General features: G+C 37.0%; 1 protein-coding gene across 1 annotated transcript; it reads left to right on the top strand.

Moving 5' to 3' along the window:
* The first annotated feature begins 1439 nt into the window (after window positions 1-1439).
* Window positions 1440-21706, top strand: LOC120348477 (uncharacterized). The gene is made up of 14 exons (XM_039418601.2): window positions 1440-2384; window positions 2795-2884; window positions 15084-15149; window positions 15525-15629; window positions 15947-16063; window positions 16601-16738; window positions 16825-16929; window positions 17317-17589; window positions 18002-18186; window positions 18595-19080; window positions 19273-19504; window positions 19960-20481; window positions 20745-20902; window positions 21274-21706. Exons 1-14 carry the CDS (start codon window positions 2336-2338, stop codon window positions 21451-21453), a joined length of 2706 nt encoding a protein of 901 aa, XP_039274535.2. The 5' UTR covers window positions 1440-2335; the 3' UTR covers window positions 21454-21706.
* The last annotated feature ends 803 nt before the right edge of the window (window positions 21707-22509 follow it).

The following is a 22509-nucleotide window of genomic DNA, read 5'->3' as shown; positions in this document are numbered from 1 at the left end:
CAGCAAAAGGTCACGGAAAAATTAAAAGTAGCGGGAAAGAGGATAGACTGATAGAGGGTTTTAGTATATGAGATATAGACCAGATTTTGTTGCGATGTATTTGGTCATGTCAAGTTCCTCTGAGCAAAAGAATTGTTGAACGTCGTTGGGATTAGATTACACTATGTTTGTCACAAATTCCACCAAACGCACTTCCCGAGTTTTTTTTCAAGGTTTTTATGCCCCAAAAATTTGCCAACTTGGGGTCTTCTTAAATAATATTATTTTTAATTCTTCATTTTTTTTATTGAAATATCCTTAATTTCTCTGACAAACAATATAAGACAATTTGAGGTTGTATTGTCCATTATTTATCCGCTCGGCAGCATTTTTCGATCTATGGAACATAGTCGGGCATTTCGTAACTGCGAAATCGGTTGGTTTATGCATATATCTTGTCGTTGCTGTTTGTGTATTATCAAACAGTAAGCTATGTTTTTTGCGCGAGTCGTCATATTCTTATTTGAAGCAAAATACCATATATTCAGAACGATGACAAAACTGGCGCAAAAAAAAAAACTTGTTTAATAACAACATGCTATTGAGAAAATTCCATTGCTAAATAGGTTTTGCACTTCTCACTTATTAGCATCATCACACTGGTCTTTTATATATATATATATATATATATACATATTGTAGATATAGCTTAATAAAATTCCGAATTTAGTTGACATAATATTTTAAATCAGCCACTGGTAGTTTTCACTGAACGCGAACAGCAGTATATGAGGCAAGAGTTAACTGTTTCCAATACTAGAATGTGGACTAACAAATAAATACTTTCTGACCAAGATACTTAAATGAGCAACTTATTGAATGTAAACCTGGAACCCTACGATTCTTACATCATGACAATTGCAATATTTGCAAATTCCAGGTTTCAGGTTCAAAGGTAATCGACCACAATAACGTTCCTAAAAATTACTCCCCGGTGCATTGGGGGTGGCGTTATGGTTCGAGCTTAAAAGTGCTGCAAAAGTGGGAATTTTCCTTTGCATCTCAGTGAACAAATCCCAAATACGATATATTTACCATTGGAATCCTTGCAATACGCATTTATTGGAAATTTACAAACGGGTCAGTTAACAGCAGTTACTTTACATTGTAAATGGAGCAGCGACTAAATGTATTGTAAGCATTCGATATTTAAAAAGAATTATGATTAAATGCGACTATATATTATTATGATTAAACCGTTATGATCAAAATACAATAGCTCGCAAGCCATGGATTTTGAAACGATAAAGTTTAATTTATAGATGTAAATATTAATGATATATATATTGCCGAATTTGATTACGAATATTATATTTTAAAAGAAATAAAGGTTGAAAGTTCAGAACGACTATTCATTCTGCGCCACATTACTATATTAAAAAGCCAGTATTTTGTAAGTACATGAACACATTACATAAGCTAGTGAAATCACTTACGGGTGACTTTGTTCTACTGTGATTCCCACAGTCGGTAAAAAAATACGAGATACACACGTACATTTGCAATATTGATGAAATCATCGTTTTCCGTGATGAAATGATGTCAAACACTTTTGCTTATGGGCATTCGTCGACGAATGAAACATGCCTGTGTTAGGTTGGTAGTATGGACGATACAAATTCCCAGGGTCATAATATATCTGGTTCGTGTATGACTTTTGGTATCAAATTTTAACATATAAAAACAACAAAATGTGTCATATCAATAAGACTTACAAAACCGAAGACAGAGTTTATTGGAAATAAGCAGTAATTTGAAGAGGTAAAAAGAAGTTATTTTAGTGAATCATGCATGTTCCATATATGGGGCCACATATTCCGTTCATTGTTCACTGTTTGATGTCAGTGAAATTACGATAAATATTTCTAATATTTTCATAACTTTTTACAAAAGATGAATGTACATCGTTTTACTTTTTCATCGTTCTGTTGTTATAATATAATGCGGTTTATAATGGAGTAGATTCAGTGTGATAAGAAATAGAGGACATGAGGTTTTAGTGAGGCAAAAACTATTTTTCTTATCGTAATTTTATCAATAACTCTCTGCAACAATGCTGCAGTTTCGTACATGCATCCATTAAAATGTAGCAACCTAGCAATTTAACGTAACCTGGTTATTATTTATATTTTGAACAATATCTGTGGAAATATCTCAGAACTCTACAGAATCAAACTCTACAGAATTTATTCAAAATTTTAAATGCAATAGTTCAGAGAATAATATTTAGAAACACTAGAAACCATAAAAATCTGCATTGGATACGTGAATATACTCTTGATAAATAGGTATTGACATGGTGAAGCTATCAACTGCTTATCAATGGATTTCAATACTTTTCATAGGTAAATATTTTATTGTTTACATTTTTATATCTGGAGAAACAAAAAAGGATCAACGCAGTGTTCACTGTGATCTTCCGAACGGTTTTTATTCTGGCTAGGATGCAATGAAAGTTACGGTATTATGTCCGTCATTAAAACAAGCTATAAGGTAGGATTTAAAATATCACAAACTGAGTTAATAAAAATGGCGTAGATCCATCTAATTTTATTGAATAAAAAGATTAAAAATATTTTTAAAAAAATTAGGGAATTTTGAAAATTACTACTACTTGACTAAGTGACAAAATATTTATTATCTTTTGAAATATAAACGTAAAGAACAAGCTTATCATATTTATTAACCTTCTACACTACAGTACAATATACAAAGTTCAATCATATATCTAATTATAACTTGTAATGTTTTGCAGTTTGCAATTTAAAGACATCCATATGTCTTTGGAACATTTGGGAAAACCCGATTGAAATTAAATCACCAGACATCTACTCACCAAAAACAGGTACTTTTGATTATTGTCCTAAAACAGTGCTGTCACAGCAATCCACAGCGTACAGCTCACTTTATTGGCGGTAAAGGCATATTCGGTTTTCTTAACTCTTAATATTCATAATAAATTGATTGATGCATTATTGTTCTGGCTGTTGCATATAAATAATCGAGCTGCATTACCAAGACAAGCTCAATCGACTATTTATTTCTACCATGCGTCACCTGCACGAAAGGTAATATTAGGTCACTTGTTTCATGAGTGTTTCCCGGAACATCGGCTTCATTGTTTATTTATTACAAAACATTGGCCAGGCAAGAAGTCAAAGATGGCGTTACAATTGGAAAATAAGTGGGCGCTTGGAAATTTTTTCACTCAAACAAATTTAAACACATTATCCAAATGTCCACTCGTTTTCGTTAGTTTGCTATAGCTATTTGTGAATTTTTAGTTGTGTTACCAAATTTTATATAGAAATCGAATATCTCAATGACATTATACTGTACAAGTGTTTAGTTGCAGTAATCTAAAAATAGTCCACAAACAGCTGGGTTATACTGGTGATTAAATTTAATTATCAGTTCATTCGAAATGGCAGGTTATGATGGTTATGCAACAAGTAAACCAACTAGCAAAACTTTAATGCACTTTACAAGTTTTGCAATGGTAAACCATAGGAAACATTTTCCCAGGTAGGAGAAACATCCGTTGGGGTTTCTCTTCCTTCTCTAATAAGAGCATATGTTCTTAGTCGTCCTCGTGAAGTTGAGCATTAAGTTATCAGAAAGTGTCGAATTTTGCTGGCACGGAGGACGACCGTTTTGCTGTTACTCTCGACGGTGGCATTTTCCAATACTCTGAGCTCTTGATTGCCATAACACAATTTTCATTCTCAGCTTGACTCCGCGCGCCAAGCGCTAGTTTTGCGGTCATGTTTACAATTAAGTTTGGCAAACTCCTGCCTCCTATTAACACAATGCTTGTGCTGCCGTGTATCGTTCAGGTTGAATTAAACTTTTGTTGGCATGTTGTAGCCAAGTCAGGTTTGGTTAACATTAGAGATGTACCGATGTATCGGTATCGGGTATCGGCAATATCGGCCATTTTTTCGGTATCGGCATCGGTTAGAATAAGGCCGATATTTCCGATATATTTATCTTTTTGATATGATACAGAATGTTTTAAAAGATAAGTTGGAATACTACTTTTGAATTTATTTTTTGTCTGGAGAGATCGTGAGCTATGAGCCATACATGTCCCCACCCCCGCGAGAGAATAGGATGCACGTGTTTTTAGCTATTTATCAGCCAAACTAGCTCGACTAATTTGGCTATTTTCGCTGTCAACTTTTTATATTGACATCCCTAATATTACATAGTAATTATAATAAAATGTATCAACACAGCACATAACAAAAAGCACACAGTGGAATTGGGGTCCTTATTAATGGCACATGGACTTTTGGCACGGGTATAAATTCTGACTGATTGTCGTCAAGTACGAGTGTCATTTAGTCTGTCGACATCGATAAACTAAATTCCGACACAATTATCCCTCTACGCATGTATTAATTTTATTTTTGTTTAACTACACAATATCTTTATAGATATATTGACATGACCGCCTAGCCCTAGACTGTCTCAAAATATATGATGGCAATTTTATAATAATATAAAATAGTAAAGTGGAAAAACATCCTCGACGGTTATAGGTAGGCCTTCTTTTGGTCGGTGCTGATTGATATTCTTTCATGTTGGCTTCGACTTATTGCGTCGACGATTTCGATTAGCCACGAAATAAAATATTTGTTATTTATTTAATTCGAACGTAGGACGGCGCCGCTAGAATGTGTGGGTGATATTCGATATTCTTTTAAACACGAATAACGATATTCGAAGGTCGCGATATTAACATTAAATTCAAATTGGACATCCCGGCTTATGAGTTTTCTAATTAAACACCGAGATTACTAGCGTTACTGTACAATGTATCTTAATCAGTTAAAGCATATGTATACCAAACATTAATTTCATATTATGTAATATATCTTTTTTTTCGATCTGAAATAATGTGTACTATGAACAACGTTCAAAAACCATTGTTTTAACCCGCCTGCCTTACACAGCACACCTAATTAAGTCACAATTACATAGTATCGGTATCGGAATATCGGCTTTATTGTAGTATCGGTATCGGCGTTTTTAGCGGGTGTCGGATCGGTATCGGCGACAAAAGTGGTATCGGTACATCTCTAGTTAACATTGCTTGCCTTTCGTCGGTTTAGCACGCCGAGGAGTGTACCACTTATTGTATGCTTCCCAGGGCTTGTATTATTCCTAGCATAACCAAACCAGCATAGTGCGATAGTCTTAATTGTTCACAACTGTCCTGTTGGTATTGATGTTGCATCTGGTGCTCCGAGGACTTTTACAACTGCGAGGGTGTCTATATTTCCCCCAGCGTTGAGCAATAGGCATTTCCAACTTCCCATCGTTACACAAGTCGGTCAGTCTTATTGTTTTCTTACAGCAGCAACTATTTCTTCTATTTTTATCTCGCCTTTCCTCTTTGCGTTGATGTCGCCTTTGTTTGTCGCTGAATATAATTTTGTGTCCGTCCCTATATGCACCATCACTGGCTCATTCTTTTGTTTACACACAAATCACAGCACGTTCTCGTTCACGTTAAAATATATTTAAAAAATATTAAACAAAACAAGCCTTCACGTAACGTTCCACCCAAGCATCACCACATAGCTGATCCAGAAATCACATTCTGCTGCCTGGATGCCACTTTATTATTACTTATCGATTTTAATCGTTACTCATCGATTTTAATCGGTAAGTATGTTGATAGGTATTTGTCTGTATGTCTGTTAGATGCACGCGATATCTCACGAAAGCGAGATTGAATTCGCTCCAGATTTTGCATGTCCATTTATCATATCTCGGACCAGAAGCCTATTGATTTTGGGCAAATTATGTCGTATAATTAGCGAGTTATTAATTAATTAGTGATGGGACACGCGTTGTTGCTAGAGGTTCAGAGAGAATAAATCGACACCTATTGTATGCGTAACAATGCCCTGTCTGCGATGCGATCGAAACCGCAGTTTCTGTTTTGGGGGATCCCCCTTTTCGTACGATTGTGTGTGTGTGTGCGTAACACTGTTCTGTCTGCGATGTTGAGCGTTTAGGTATTTACACGCCGCTTCGACATCACTGATCTTGAATCGTTGTATATAGCCAATTCGGATACAATCGGAACCACCCGTCGTATACTATCTTTGCATTTGACACAAACTATAGAGCTATAGGATAGTCGACGTTCGCCCTTTTCGGTGGCAAATAGGCTATTGGCTGAAACCAAATCTAATTCTTCACCAAAATATCGCTAGACTGTGGTTGAATAGCCGTCGCAACTGCCGTTAGCGCCGTTGTATTGACACAAAATATAGGATAGTTGGCGTTAGCCATTTTCTAGGTATGTTACAAAAAAATTAAAGTTCATCCGATTTGAATAAAAACTGCACCAGTGGATAGATCTATGAGAAAATAAGAAAACAATACCAAGTTTGCGAAAAACGGTCAAAAATTAACGGAGATATCGGCATTTAAGTACCGCCCGATAGGCAAATTTTTTCCATAAGGATTGTATTGCGCCGACTCAAAAACTGTGACCGCAAGAATGTCAGACCGATAAACAACAGAATGTATCTCGGCTATTTTTGAAGGTAATCGAAAAAATAGGAACAAAAGGGTATTGTGAATAGAAAAATCTAATCTAAAAAAGTTTACAAATTCTTTTTAACGAAATTAGCTGCTTCCAATTAATTATGTACGAGAAAGTCTCTGAACTTTACATAACCTCTGGTCAGCAACGACTTTCCCACTACGCAAGTTCCCGCCCACGCGGCAATTAACTGATTTAGCGTTTTTCATATCCGACCTTATTGAACGATTAATTATCATTCAATATTCCTTAACTCGTAAGATATTTACCCCGCTTAGTGAAACGCTAAACGAGAGAAATCGCTGCGAGGGAAAATGTCGCCGTTCAATCGATAACTGATGCGCGTTGACAGATGCGTGCTAAGATCACACTTCCCCTGCCTTGAATTAATTTGTACCGTTTCGTAAACGTATGCGAATTGACCTTTTTTAATAAGAACTTTAATGAAGATGAAAAAAGAACACAAAGCAATCACTAATCTTTCGATGTGCGTCACATCTAAGAAAAATTGGGATTATTTTAGGATTTTATTCTGGCAACGATCTTTGAGGCCGTCGGAAGATCGTCGCAAATCAACCCTGGAGTTGTGCATATTAGTTTGACAGTGCCTCGTTGCGGGTAATAATTAACGATGTTCTGATTGAACAAACTTCATAAAAATTGGTAAGTAGCAAGTTAGGAATGACATACATGCGTCCATATATATTTTATTGGTGTCCATAGACAATATCATTAATTTGCAGTACGTATGACTTTAGCGTAATTTTCAAAAGCCCCGAATGTTGGGAAATTTATGCGCTAATGAAAAAATTCAAATACCGAATCATAGTTGCGTATTTTATCTAAGGTATGCCAAAATTTCATGGAATTCCAAACAACAGCAGGCAGTCCGTAGTCGTTTTTACGAGCGGTATTCTGACACGGCCTAACGGTACTTAGCAGACGTGGTGCGTACATTTTTTGGCGCGAAAAAGCGCGTTTCGTAACATTCCTACATTTTCGGTGGTAAATTGGCTATTGGCTGAAAACTGATCGAAACGATCGTTTCACATCTTTTAATGACAAGGATGGTGATAGTGCTGTTTCGGAATGTTCTCTGTCACAGTGGCTTGCGGGTGCTCGCAATGGTGACACGATATCACTGGTTTCCGGAGAAATGCTATCTGGTATTGTAAACAAATCACGGCAAAAACACCTAAATGAAACTGAGATGGGGACCTTATGTCGACTTGATAATGCTAAAAAACATATGGCGGAGGTGCGAAAATGGGAGACCACACAGAAAAAAATATATCGTCGAGAACAAGACAAAAAACGGACAGCCGAGGTTCGTGCGCGCGAAACGGCTCCAGAAAAAATCTGGCCGTCTCAAACAAGACAAAAAACGGACAGCCGTGGTTCGTGCGCGCGAAACGGCTCCGGAAAAATTTGGCCGTCTCAAACAAGACAAAAAACGGACAGCCGAGGTTCGTGCGCGCGAAACGGCTCCGGAAAAATTTGGCCGTCTCAAACAATACAAAAAACGGACGGCCGAGGTTCGTGCGCGCGAAACGGCTCCGGAAAGATCTGTCCGCCTCCAACAAGACAAAAAACGGACAGCCGAGGTTCGTGCGCGCGAAACGGCTCCGGAAAAATCTGGCCGTCTCCAACAAAACAAAAAAGACAAAAAACGGACAGCCGAGGTCCGAACGAAGGAAACTATACAGGAAAAAACGGCTCGTCTAAATCGAATAAGAAAACGCGCCACGGATGTTCGTCAACATGGAGAAAATAACACACACTTTACTTATATCCAGAAATTTCATCACCATATTTCCAGTAGCGCAGATTCCCCTGCACTTCATGCCACCGTTTACAGTACAAAGTTAGTGTAGTGAAACTCAATAAAACTGCTTACAAGAAAGTAAACATAAAAATAAATGTTCCGTATTCGCGGACCTGTACGGGTGGCGTTTTGATTCGCAATTTATGGAACACATCGCAAACGCAGGGAATGAAAGTAAAAAATGTTAGTACGTCTTGGCATATCGCTGCAAACCCCAGTCGAAATACGACGTGAACTATCAAAATATATGCTTGAACACGCAGATGCTTATAGAGATTTTGTATGTTCCAATGTCGGATATGAAGAACTTTATTGCTCTGACATGGGGCATCCGTCAGATTACGATTATCACATTTCCCAAGTTAATAATCCGGTGTCTCGTCATAATCTAATGTGGCAAAATTACTTGAATAAGTTGGAAAATGGTTCACAGTGGGGCGAGCATATAGCATTGCAAGCTATCACCGATATGTTCGCACTGAAAATTGTTGTGCACAAGACTAACGGAGATGTTCATTTAGGTCTAATTGGACAACAGCACTACGTTGTATTTGAACCTAAATCTCAAGATTCAGATTTGAACACAGACAGGTATTCAAAAATGGAACTTATGAATATCAGTCACAAAATTCAAAGATGTAAGGTTACAAAAAGTAATTCCCCCGAAATAAACAGCGCAGTAATCGAAAATAAAGAAGATGAGATTGATTTGGAACAAACAACCAGTGTCCGAGGTTTACAGTACGAATCAACGGTTGTCAATGATGACATCAGTAATAAAATCATCAGTATAGCTCCTGCTGAAGATGAAAAACCGATTCCATTATTGGCCGATGATAAATTTGAACAACTAGCATATCCATCATTATATCCGTATGGAAATAATGGTTTCAGTACTGATCGTGTTGTCCCAATCACACCGCGTAAGTATTTCAATCAAAGACTTTTAGATGCTGACGGAAGATTCGCACGAAATATCGAATACTTATTATCCGCCCAGTATGCAATTGAAAGCAAACAGATACAGGGTGACGTCAACCACTTCGTGTTTCGTGGAGTAAATCACAAATGCGGAAATAACGAGATAACTGCTGGGTTTATTCGAAATTCAGATAATATAAATAATATGATTAAAACTGATAAAGCTTTCAAAATACTGGGGAATATTCGAAGTTCGCCCGCTCATTTCCAAGGCGTATTTTATGATGTACTGGCTATGATTCGTCAGATTAGAATTCCTACATTTTTCTTCACACTAAGTGCCGCAGACATGCGATGGCCAGACTTAATTTCATCCATTGCTAGACAGTACGGGTCCATTTTAACGGATGATGACGTAGCTAATCTTTCCTTTGAGCAGAGGTCTATGTGGTTAAGGTCCAACCCAGTTACTGCAGCTAGACACTTTCACTATCGTTTAGAATGCTTGTACAAAGATGTACTATTGTCCCCGACACAGCCATTGGGTCATATTATTGATTTTGTGATTCGGATAGAATTTCAAGTCAGAGGTTCCCCTCATGCCCATATGTTGCTTTGGGTTGACAAGGCCCCAAAGTTGGGCATTCAAACTGATGAAGAGGTGTGCGCGTTCATTAACAAGCACGTTACCTGTTCATTTCCTGTTGACGACCTCCCATTGAAAGCCCTCGTGCAGGATTTACAGACACACAGTCATTCTTCCTATTGCAAGAAAAGTGGTGGATGTAGATTTAATTACCCAAAACCACCGAGTGAAAAAGTAATAATTGCAAAAGAAGTCGAGGAGGATGAGAGTGAAATAATGACCCAGTCTAAAATTGTTTTAAAAAAAGTCCGTGATACGCTATCGTCGTCGTACCGAGACACCAGTTCGGATGTAAGTATGGACGATTTACTACAAAATATCGATATTGATAATAATCAACAATATCGGCAGGCACTGTGTATGTCACAAAAAAGCAACAATGTTATCCTAGCCAGAAAGCCGGCGGAGTGCTTCATCATCGCATAAAACCCCGTAATATTAAGGGCCTGGCAAGCCAATATGGATATCAAGTATGTTGTTGATCCTTATGCATGTGTCATGTATGTCGCATCGTATATGATGAAAAGTGAACAGGGAATGGGGTTGCTATTAAAACATGTATGTAAAGAATATAAGAATCTTGATATAAAAAATATGCTTAGGCGAATAAGTTGTGTCGTTTCAAATAAACGAGAACTAAGTGCACAGAAAGCATGTTATCGTATCTTATCCATTCCAATGAAAAAAATGAGTAGAGCTGTCTGTTATTTACATAAACACTGATCCTGTTGCAGAATATATAACTGGAGAAACTGGAAGACGAAGATAGTGACATATTTCAAAAAAATTGACCGATACTCGGCAAGGCCGAGTAGCTTGGACAATGTGTGTTTAGCAACTTTCGTTGCAAACTATGCTGTGAGTTATCGAAAAAAATGACAAACACGTCGATGACAGCGTACAAGATTGGTTGCACGACGATAACGGGAATCAAGATCCTCATCGTGATTTACCCCAGCACATTGTACTGAGACGCGGCCTTGGGAAAATGAGTAAAAGAAGAAGAGAATGTATAATTCGTTTTCGAAAACAGAACAATGAAACTGATTTCAACAATTTTTGCCGTGCCAAATTGATGTTATACCTCCCGTGGCGTTCAGAGGAGCGCGACCTGCTGGCGGACCATCCAACTTATTCATCTTATTATTTGGAAATACAAGACAAATTGTCTGCTGTGGAATCACGGTATTGCAACAATGTGGAGTTAGTTGGTTCAGCTATTTACAAAAATTCAGTGAACGGTCCACCGTTACTGCCGGTCCGCAGAGAGGTGACACAAAAACGGACAAGGCCGTAATCAAACCTCTACAATATAACCACAAACCCGACGACTAAAAAACAGCACCCAACAGTAAACCAGACAAACACAACACCAGGGGTCGGCAAACTGCAGGCCAAATGCGCCCGCGAGCTAATTTGTTGGGGCCCTTGAACGACCCGACATTTAATACATGAAACAAAAATTGATCTCAAATTTATTATTGTCTCTACACGGATTTATGTGGTGACAAGTGCTGCTGTACGGCGCTTGTTGCGACGAGGGTCGAGCATTCTATAGTGCTTAAACGGAAAAATATTTTTCTTCCATGCGCATTCCAAAACCGGTTGGCCCGCATGTATAGGAAGTTTGCCGACCACTGCACAACACTATTGAGCAGCATGTCTGACTTCATAAACAATTGTCATGTCAGTATGTCGCAATAATGCTGGGTCGATTGTTTTTTCTACGCCCGTAGAAGAATGTCTCTCATCAGTCCGAATATGATCTCCCAAACAAAATGATACAGGCATTGTTAACTTTCCCGAAATCTTATTATTAATGTAAGGCCTGGTTTTCAATATTGATACTTACAAAAACGAAATAGGTTGGATGTAAGAAAAACGTTACGTGTGTCAATGTCGACCATATCTCGGAATATGGGAATGGTTAATGGCCATCAAACAAATACAGATATATATTGCATTAAATAGCATCGCCGTCGTTTTTAATATATTCATTGTCAACATAAATTCCCTAATGCGTATAATGTATTGCATAGGCTTAGTTCGTTTGTATAAAGGTGGTCCGCCAAAAGTTTGGTCATGCTTTACCGGTCCGTCACTTGAAAAAGGTTGCCGACCACTGCCTTACACCACCATGATAAGAGAGGATCTTGCTGCCAACTCAGCAATCATTGAAAGTGTTAAACGTGTTGCCGTTCCCAAAAGTGACATAGGTGCGAGATACGAAATCGAAAAGAACAGAAATGTATTGTCTACATCTGAATATTGTAATATGATACGCTGCTTGAATGATAAGCGAAGGGCTATAGTATTCCATCACAGGAAGTGGTGCAAGGATGCCCTTATTGCAATTAAAGAAAACGGTTCGGTTGAACCATATAGAATTTTCTTAATCGGTCCTGGTGAAGTAGGGAAATCACATGTGATAAAATTGATTCAGCACGATACAAGAAGATATTTCGCTCTTTCAAGAACTGTCGATACGAATGATGTAACTTGCCTCCTTTGTGCTCCAACAGGCGTTGCTGCATTCAACATAGATGGTATAACTATACATTCTGCACTACTGTTAACGAATAGGAAAGTTAGCAGTAGACACGACGGCATATCCTTCGGAAAACTGAATACTTTGCGATCTCATCTTGGCAGATTACGTGTATTAATTATCGACGAAATCTCCATGGTAAGTTCAGACATGCTTTTAAACATTCACAAACGCCTGCAAGTGATCAAGGGGAATGTGGCTCCATTTGAAAACGTCTCCATTTTAGCCGTCGGTGATTTGTTTCAATTGCCTCCGGTCTGTCTGCCTCAAATATTTTGTCCTGTTTCTGATGAAACTATGCGCTTAGGTCATTCTCTTTGGAATGATAATTTCCACTTACACGAATTAGATGAAATTATGCGCCAAAAAACGATAGAAATTTTGCAGAATTGTTGTGTCGGATTCGATTGGGAAATCGAACACGAGCCGACATAGATACACTGCACTGCGCACAAGGGAGATTCATCATTCTGATCTCAACTTTCCCGAGGAAGCATTTCATGTTTTTGCTTACAACAACGACGTAGATAACTGGAATTTATTCAAACTGAATAAGTTGATTCAATACCGGCCATAGATGACAAAGGGGAAGTTTTGTCTCTAATTAGTTTGCATGCATCTGGTTTAAAGTTAAAAAGATACAAAACCGGCGGGTTGCGCACCGTCTTGGAAATTGCTGTTGGGTGTAGGGTCATGTTGCTTTATAATATAGACACGAGTGACGGTTTGGTGAATGGAGTAATGGGTACCGTACAATATATTGCAAAAAGTTTGTAATCAGCATTTTGATTACGTTTGACAACGATAATGTTGGACGGAAAGCTATGGCTAAGAGTAGATGGAAAAGGCAGCACCCGCGCCTCGTGCCGATAACACGTAGGGAAGCCAAATTCGAAAAGGCATATGGCAAGAAGCACAAGTTTCCCGATACCAGTTTCCGTTGACGCTTGGTTGGGCCGTCACGATTCACAAATGTCAAGGTATTACTTTAAATAAGATTGTCGTCAGCACAAAGGGAAAGAAATTTGGCTGTGGGCAGGTTAATGTCGCTTTGTCCCGGGTCAGAAAGTTGGAAAATTTGTATCTGACTGATTTTAATCCCTGTACTATCAGATGTAGTTCTGAAGTGATGAATAACATGCGTGCAATGTCCAAAGCACACCAACGTCAACCTAGATTGACAGATTTAAATAAATCAAATTGGTTAACGTTAGGTCATATAAACATAAGGTACTTTTTAAAGAAGATGGACGATTTAGTTTCTCATACAGAGAGTGGAATTTTCCGTCATGCTGATATTTGCTGTTTCACAGAAACATATTTGACCGAACGCCACAACATAGACAAATTCACCAACAAATTTGACTACGTTTCCATCAGAGAAGACGTACCCAGTGAACAAAATCATGGTGGAAAGCATGGATTATTAGTCTGTGCTTCGCGAAAGCTGAATCCCGTTGAAATAAAAACATCTTCGAACGTGCTTGAGCATAAAATGATTCGACTGAAAACTTCCACGAATACAGAATTCACTTTGTTGTTAATTTACAGACCACCGAGTTTTCCGCAGTTGGAATTTCTTAACATATTGTCTGAAATAATAACCTTCATAGCACAAGGAGATCCAACAATCATCTCGGGAAATTTTAATGATAATATCTTCCATAATCGATCATCTTCAATCATGGGAACTATATATTCCCACCAATGACGCGACCACAGATTATGGGTCTCTGCTCTCTGCTGATCACATGTATTTTAATAGAAATTGTACGGATAACAGCATTGTTGTTGATATTGTGGACACGTATTATTCGGATCACGATGCAGTATTTATAACAACCAATTATCTAACCACCTAGTTTAATATTTTCGGTGAAATAAATTGCTGTGTTTCAGCAGGATAAATTATTCAGAATGTGGCCAACCAATAAAACACAATTTGCGAGAATAAGTCATGTGAAATCGTACTCCGTCAAAATTTACGAGTAAAATATTGAACATGCGGAATATCGATAAGTCGGCGGTATCCGATCGCTATCTCGTTCCTCTATTATTCAAATAGTTACTAGGGCCTGAACAATTCATATTATTAACTTCACAAACGAGAATATCGGTCAGAGACCGAAGACTTATCGATCGAGAGTTAAGGACCCCCAAAAACAGCGCTTTTACTCCATAGTGACACTTTGTGTCCCATCACTAATTAATTAATAACTCGCTAGTTATACGACATAATCCATCCAAAATCAATAGGCTTTTGGTCCGAGATATGATGAATGCACATGCAAAATTTGGAGGAGATTCAACTTCGCTTTCGTGTGATATCGAGTAACATACGAGAGTGTCTAACAGACAAACACACAAATACCTGTCAACATACTAACCGATCTTAAGATCGATAAGTAACAAGGGTCGTTATTTTAATCAGCGTTTTGTTATAAAAAAAATTTTCTATTACCACTAATTGATTTCGTACTTACACGATTTCGCTCAGTACCTTTAATCTTTTATAATAATTGTATAATATTCATTTTAGCCTCAGATGATTGCCCGAGCAATCTAAATGTTCCAACAATCAGTTGCAGTACAGGCAATGTAACGGGTAAGTTTTGATTGAATCAATATTCGTTTTCTAGGTTATATAGGTTGGAATATTTTTAAAATTTAAATGCATTCGCTGTTAAAACGAACTACCATATGTTGAATTGCTGAATCATATGCTGAATTAGAGCCTGATAACTGATCGTGCAGACGACCCAGCCGCAGGATTTCATGCTGTTTTTTGTTCGACCGGTAGTAGCATATACACTTGGTTAAAATTTGAAGACGAGTCTGGCGGAAAACCTTCTTTTTGCAGAATCCATGTTAAATTGTATAAGGCATGTTTAGATGTATTGCTTTTCAACTTTTTTAGTTTCGCATTCACTTATCACACACTATTGAGTAAATCAAGTTAAAATCAATCTATGCTTTTTAGATTTTTACGTTAACGCAAACGATACAATGGAGAATATTTCGGTGCAATATTTGCTTCAAACTGCAAATTCCCTTCCAGATGAAGAATTTACAGTGGAGTTTGAAGGTTAGCTAGGTCTACATAAGTTATTGTGTATTATGTACCGACTGTATATTTTGATATATTTTCCACTTGTATTATATTTTCCTATGTTAGTAATTGCTGAATTATTTGGCATGCCATTTTCGACAATTTTGATCTTTGGCTACAGACAGAACAGTGTTGGTCGGCAGGAAGATTTGAACAAAACCCCGCCTACAAGTCTCCGCAAAATGGGTCATAAATATGTTGGGAAACTTAGAAGAATGCAAAAGCCCAGATCGTAGAGGAAACAATAGTATATATATATATATACAACAGCTAGACGTTTATTTGTTTTTAAGAATGTGAGTACAAAATTGAAGCCTGCACAGATAAAGAAAACAGAAGTGTCACAAAGGTAAACAAAGAATCAGGACAGATGCGAGGAAATTCGACCATTACTCCCAGCTTGTGTGCAGGTAAGTAGGCATAGTTAATAGTTGAATCAATTCTCCTATCATCAGCCATTTTTCTGTCACGTCTTGTTGAGCATATAAAAATCAGAAATAAAGTAGCCTACAAATTTATCTTCTTTGCATTTAACACCACGACACTTCTAATGCAATCTCGCTTGCGATAGAGCTAGAACAGTTGTGTCCTAGACAGATGCTTCCTCAAATTATGCCTGCAGAACAGGGATTACGTATTTCAATGACTTGTAAATTTTGCCGTGCTATACAGCAAACGATCGATTTAACCCACATAACCAACTTAGAAAGCAGTTCAATCTTACATGTGGTTGAATATCTGTCAATATTATGGTAATATGTTTGCCAGTGGAGTGTCGTCCATAGGCTTTGCTCAAATATAATTAAATTATAATCGTTTTCTGTATATATATATATTGAAATAAAAAAATGAATTCTGTTTTCAACCGATAAGAACATCAATGAGTCTATATTGTAGATGGCATTACTTTTTGTTACGAATAATTTAAAAAAAATACTTTATTGTAGAATTCACGTTTTCCCGAGACGAACAGAATTACACATTTTCTAATAGAAATTGTACTGTTGGCGGGTTACCGTTATGGACTACGCTGAGAAGTTATTTGGAATTACTGTCTGACAACACGGCGTTTCGGGGTCTATTTGGTAGGTGAAGAAAAGGCATTATTCACTTTGTATGTATTGCGCTTTTACATTAGCACAGTCATGCCATATTGCTAGTTTTTTTTCAGTATCATGCGGAACAAATGATGTGAAATGCAGAATACAAGGGAAGTTTGCAACTTGCAAGGACATAGATTATTCAACGGATTCTCTATTTGTTTGTCATAATACGGGTAAGCAAGCGGTGTTCAAGGGGGAAAATGAGAGAGTCCACAGCAAACTTATGTGAAGCAACTACCACTTCGTTTTCGTCCAAAGCATTAAGTAAAAGTGGGAGCGTTAAGTGGGAATGCTGATTGTTCACGTCTTTATGTCCATGATAAATTAATCAAAACTTGACATCGAAGTAATAATCAAACTAATTAATTACAACACAATCTACATTTAGTTCACCATGACAATCGCAGCGTAATTGCAATTTGTACCAAGATGGCGCACAACCTGAACATAGTATTGTACCAGGTTAGGGTTGTTCAGGTTGTGCGTCAGCTTGGTACGAATACTTCCGGAGCGCCTAAAAATTAATATATAAACTATTTTACAAAAAGTTTTATTTTCAGTAACTGAGAAAAATGTACCTGATACCAGCATGCCTCTCCTCTCCACGACGAGAATGAGCTCGGAGAATGTTTTTGTCGCAACTCCCCGTGATACTACTGCAAATAGACAGATTGGTGTCACCACTTCGACCTTTTTCAAAACTGAAAGCACAAAAAGGGACGTCACGACAAATCTGGACATCACAACGACGATCCCGCTTGCTACGGATGCGTCAATGACTTCTACCGACAAGGAGAACACTCGGATTCCTATAATTACGAATAGCGGAAAAGGTAGCTAACTAAAAATAAATACTAGCAATCTTTTCTAAAAGAGAACTATAAGCCTAATATAATAATAAGTTGAAGGCTCCATATACATCAAATGATGGAGATACTTTATGGATTTTATATACGTTAACTGAAATCAAGCGCACAAGCCGTGGTACCAAAATTATAGCCCGATAGACAGATATTGTAGTGCATTGGCGGTGTATCCAAAATGTCGTGTCAAGTGGTACACGTGAGACAAGTGGTCCACGTGGGACAAGTGGTACGCGACATTTTGGAGACATCCGTGCATTGGCAACACTGAGTGGAATCAATATTGTGTATAAGTCACATGAAGTTCTGCCATGTATTGCATGATGCTAGACTTAGAGTAATTTTGTATTACGAGACTATTATACATCATTCTAATTAACAGGAGACATCGAGCGAATTCTGGTAATGTCTCACCGAAATGACAGCGACCTTACCTCAAAAACATTAATTATAGAGGAATCGATGAAATCTTTGGTTATATCAGCTTCATCGGTTAAAACTTTTGCACGGAGTGGCGTTGAAATTGTGGTTTTACCAAATCTCTCCACAACGAAAGGTAGTAATAAAGTAAGTCGAAATACAACTTGAAAACTATTATTTGGAAATATGCTTAACTCAATATGATACTTTGTGTGATTTAATACAATATTGTAAATTATAATAACCATTGAGTGTAAGGGGGAAATAAATAATAAAGTCTATATGGAAATAAGTTAAGAGGAACTCTAGGAGCGGAAGAAATGCTTAAGAGTTTATATACTCACTTCCTAGCCTTGTGAAAACATACTTCTCATTTTGTTTTAAATGTCCAACATGAAAACAGTTCCTTGACATCCGAAGAAGCAAAATAGTTTCGTATATTTGAACCCTATTTGCCAATTTTTCCCCTCTCAGAGTTCTGGTTGCAAGTAACTCTGTAAGTAGTCTAACAGTGACATTTACCTGTCTTGTAATTCTAACTAATCATTACCACAGAGTGTTGCAAAGCTCAGCAAAAGCGAAGTACATACAATTGGACAAGCTCAACAAGTTAAAATAGCAGACGTTTCAGTTGCTCAGCTGAATACCCCACTATCGGCATACAACACTTTACTACCTGTGCCACCGGCAAGTACCGGCCCGAAGAAGACGACATCGTTTCTTTCAGACGGAAGCCCGCTCTTGTCGATTACGGCGTACGAACCAACCAATCACAATAAACTTAATATTGACGTCATATTTTCTATCAATGTGTCAGAAGACAGTTTAACGCAGCCGGAGTTTCATGATCCCAAAAAAATTTTAGAGCAAGTCCATTATGAATGCGTTTTCTACAATATCACAACTCAGAAAATGTCGAAGCAAGGATGTCAGCTTGTGCAGTACAACATAGGATCGAAAATCACTTGTGAGTGCAATCACACAACAATGTTCGCAGCTCTAATGTCGCTAACTATAGTTGAAATCCCTAATGGTGTGAAGGTAAGATGATTCTAACTTCCTATCAAACGCCTTTTAATTATAGCAAATAGTAGTCTATTAAGCAATATAGAGACGAGGTACGAAAAGAGCTCAAGACCCAAGAACATTGGGTATAAACTGTTTTGATTTGGCTTTGCTATTCTATATTTAGATTTTTAATCTACCATAATACTTTTCTTTATATTTTTATAGGTTTGTTCGTACATAACCCAAACGATTTCGGTGCTTGCACTGTTGGTTGTTTGCATTATAATACATAGGGTTCGTAAGCATCTTCGAGGAGACAGAGCAACTGTACAAATTTGTTTATCAGCATCACTTCTTTGTTTACATCTTATGAGTCTATTTCATGATATTGCAATTCAAAACGACATAGCCTGTGAATTCGTGGCTGTATTAACACATTATTTTTTGCTCTCCTCCGGTTAGTATAAATTAGTATTATTTAAATTATTTAAAAGACAGGTTGGTGCACGCAGAAACGACCATCTGCATTTTCCAACCCTATAGCTTTTCAACGCGTTTGAATTGCAGGCATTTCGAAAACTTATTCCTCCACTGACACTCATTTAGAATTTATGGAAATTTATATTATGAAAACAATCATCTGGATGGCGTTTGAATTCTAAGGTTTCTTGCGAGGAGCGACAGCTGATTTATCGTCAAGAATCAAATTTCTATGAAACGCATTCTGGTTGCTAATACTAATAAAAATTTTCTCACATAGGTTTGTATATTACATTTATTTCCATACTTCCCAGCTACGAGACTTAATAATAGGGAGCACAAACGGTCCATATACTGTATCTATATATATATATATAATTATAGCGTAATAATAAATAATATAAAAAATAACAATGATGTATTTACTTTTAGGAATGTGGATGTTGATGGAAGGTATAACGATCTCATTTAAGACTACAAATTACGTTCTGCGCTATAGTGAATTTGGACGGCATATCGAGATTGGTAGACATCTTCTCAGTTGGGGGCTTCCGGCCGTTATTGTTCTAATTTCAGCCGGAGTTGGATTTATGAACGAAAAGTATATGGATCCGAATCCAACATACAATGAATATAAAACCAGAAATAAGCTCTCAACAAACATCGTTCGAAAATATAACTCTTGTTGGCTCCAAACCACAGCGTTAATGGGTTCTGTTATAATACCAATATCAGCAATTTTATTAATTAATATTCTTATAGTAATAAGAATGACATGCATTATTTGTCGAATGACTTCAGCTACTGATAATCTTCGTCCTTCTGGGGAAAGTCAGGGAAGAGAGAGAACGCCTGATTCCAAAGTTGAAGAATCTAGCATCCGTTCATCTCTCAAATTTTATGCTTTATTTCTGCCAGTCTTAGGCGTACCATGGGTTACTGGATATCTGGTAGGTAAGATAATAGGTATGATAATACGAAAATTTTTTACGAGTTTCTACTAAATTTCTTTGCGACAACTGTGAACTCCAGCCTATTTCTTTATATATATCTTTGCAACATTTACAGATTAATCAGCTGACTCACGGTGATTTTAATATTTCATGATTATCAAAAAATTTATGTCAAGCTTTGAAAATTAAAAATTATTACATTGAACAATACATATCTAATTGTTGATGATTTCGAGACACTACAACTTCTATTTGATTTTCTAGGTGTGGAAAATAGAACGGCTTCTACAATGTTTATGTATGTAAATGTGTTACTCAATGGACTTCAGGGAGTTTTTCTTTTCATAATATACTGCTTTGTGACGTCGGAAACAAGAGATGCCATTGTTCGTTATTGGAACAGAAGAATGAATTCCCTACAGGTAAGCATGATTTGTAGACTAGAATACAATTTCACTTCCCAAAATTGAATGCCACCACTTCGCCATAATAGTGATTTTTTGAAGACACGGTAGTCTATAGATTCTTACTGCTTTCGAGATGGTTGAAGCTGATAGAAGGCTAATACTTTCAGGTTTATTTTCGAATTCACTCGAGTTCTATGGGTCCCCATATTCCCCTACAATTTAGCTCTTTCAATGCTTTTATTTTGCATATTAGGTGCTTACATTCCGTTATAGAAAGTTTCTACACTTCTTTGTTAGTGTCAAAGCTTAAGCAGTCGCTGTCGTCAAACGTAATGTTTTCATCTTAACGCCGTCAACTATTATAAATTGCCTCTTTTGCATTCCAGGTATTGCGATTTCCCCAATCATACAGTCCATCTTGTAACAGAAAATTTTCTAGATCACTATCAACAGGCGAAACCTGGATTAGAACGAAGAGCTTGGGACAAAAAACGCCAAGTCCTACAAAGGAAAGTTCAACAGTAGAACCCAGTTCATTATATTCTAAACAAGAATCAAATGTTTAAAATCTTACCTTGAATTAATTAATACTAAAATATATTCCTCATTTCCATTTTTTTAACAGCTGTAATTTACGACTTAGAAAACCTACAATTTGTTATGTTTTATGTTTACAAAATTTTGTGTTATGGTGACTTCAAGGTGAAATACAATGTATATTAATGATACCAAAAAGGCGTTTTTAATTCTTTGATAGGTAATATTTTCAAGTTTATTAAAGAGCTCTGGACTTAAAAATATGTGTTTAAAAAGTTCAGAATTAATCATTCTTATGTAAATACATTATCAAAAAACGAACGAGAATATCGGTCAGAGACTTATCGATCGAAAGCTAGGGGATCCCCCAAAACAGCGCTCTTACTCCATAGTGACACCTTGTGTCCCATCACTAATTAATTAATGACTCTCTAATTATACTACATAATTTATCCAAAATCAATAGGCTTATGGTACGACATATGATGAATGCACATGCAAAATCTGGAGCAGATTCAATCTCGCTTTTCGCATCTAACAGACAGACAGACAAATACCTATCAACATACTTACCGATTAAAATCGTTAAGTAACAACTAAACAGAAAGCTATGATAAATTGGGGGAAATATAGGTTGGTAGCGCACGTTAAATTTCGTCAGCAAATGCCCAAAAGTCACGTGCTGTGCAAACACACAAATGCGTCTCATATTATCTTGTTTTACAATCAGTGAATTATTATTCTATTTTTTAAATATATGTTTCATTGCTTAAAACCTCCAATGCCTCGTGACATGGTATTACCCATTTCATGAATGAAATAAAATCTATTATAGTGAATTAAGAGTTAAAATGATGTTTTCGAAAGAGATTTTAGGTCATCAAAAATGTCAGTTCTATGAATAGCATTGATTTGAAGATTTTGATTTGATTTGAAGATGTTGATTTTGATTTGATTTGAAGATGTTGAATTTGTAGCCTACCGTATATCATAAGGGATATAACACTGATCTTGAAAAATGGGTATTTTTCTGATGTAGCCCTAGCTTTTAACAAGTCGACCAAGCCTTATCTTAACAGTAGCCG

The sequence above is a fragment of the Styela clava genome, chromosome 1 (genome assembly GCF_964204865.1).
Source record: "Styela clava chromosome 1, kaStyClav1.hap1.2, whole genome shotgun sequence".
NCBI classification, from domain to species: Eukaryota; Metazoa; Chordata; class Ascidiacea; order Stolidobranchia; family Styelidae; genus Styela; species Styela clava.
This window is presented reverse-complemented; position numbering and strand designations above follow the sequence as displayed.

Bases quoted from the DNA above. Each gene is read 5' to 3' on its own strand.
- LOC120348477 (XM_039418601.2), top strand. From the start codon at position 2,336: ATGGTGAAGCTATCAACTGCTTATCAATGGATTTCAATACTTTTCATA. The intron at 15,150-15,524 runs GTAAGTTTTGAT...TATGCTTTTTAG, and splicing joins CAGTACAGGCAATGTAACGG to ATTTTTACGTTAACGCAAAC. The intron at 18,187-18,594 runs GTAAGTCGAAAT...TCATTACCACAG, and splicing joins CAACGAAAGGTAGTAATAAA to AGTGTTGCAAAGCTCAGCAA.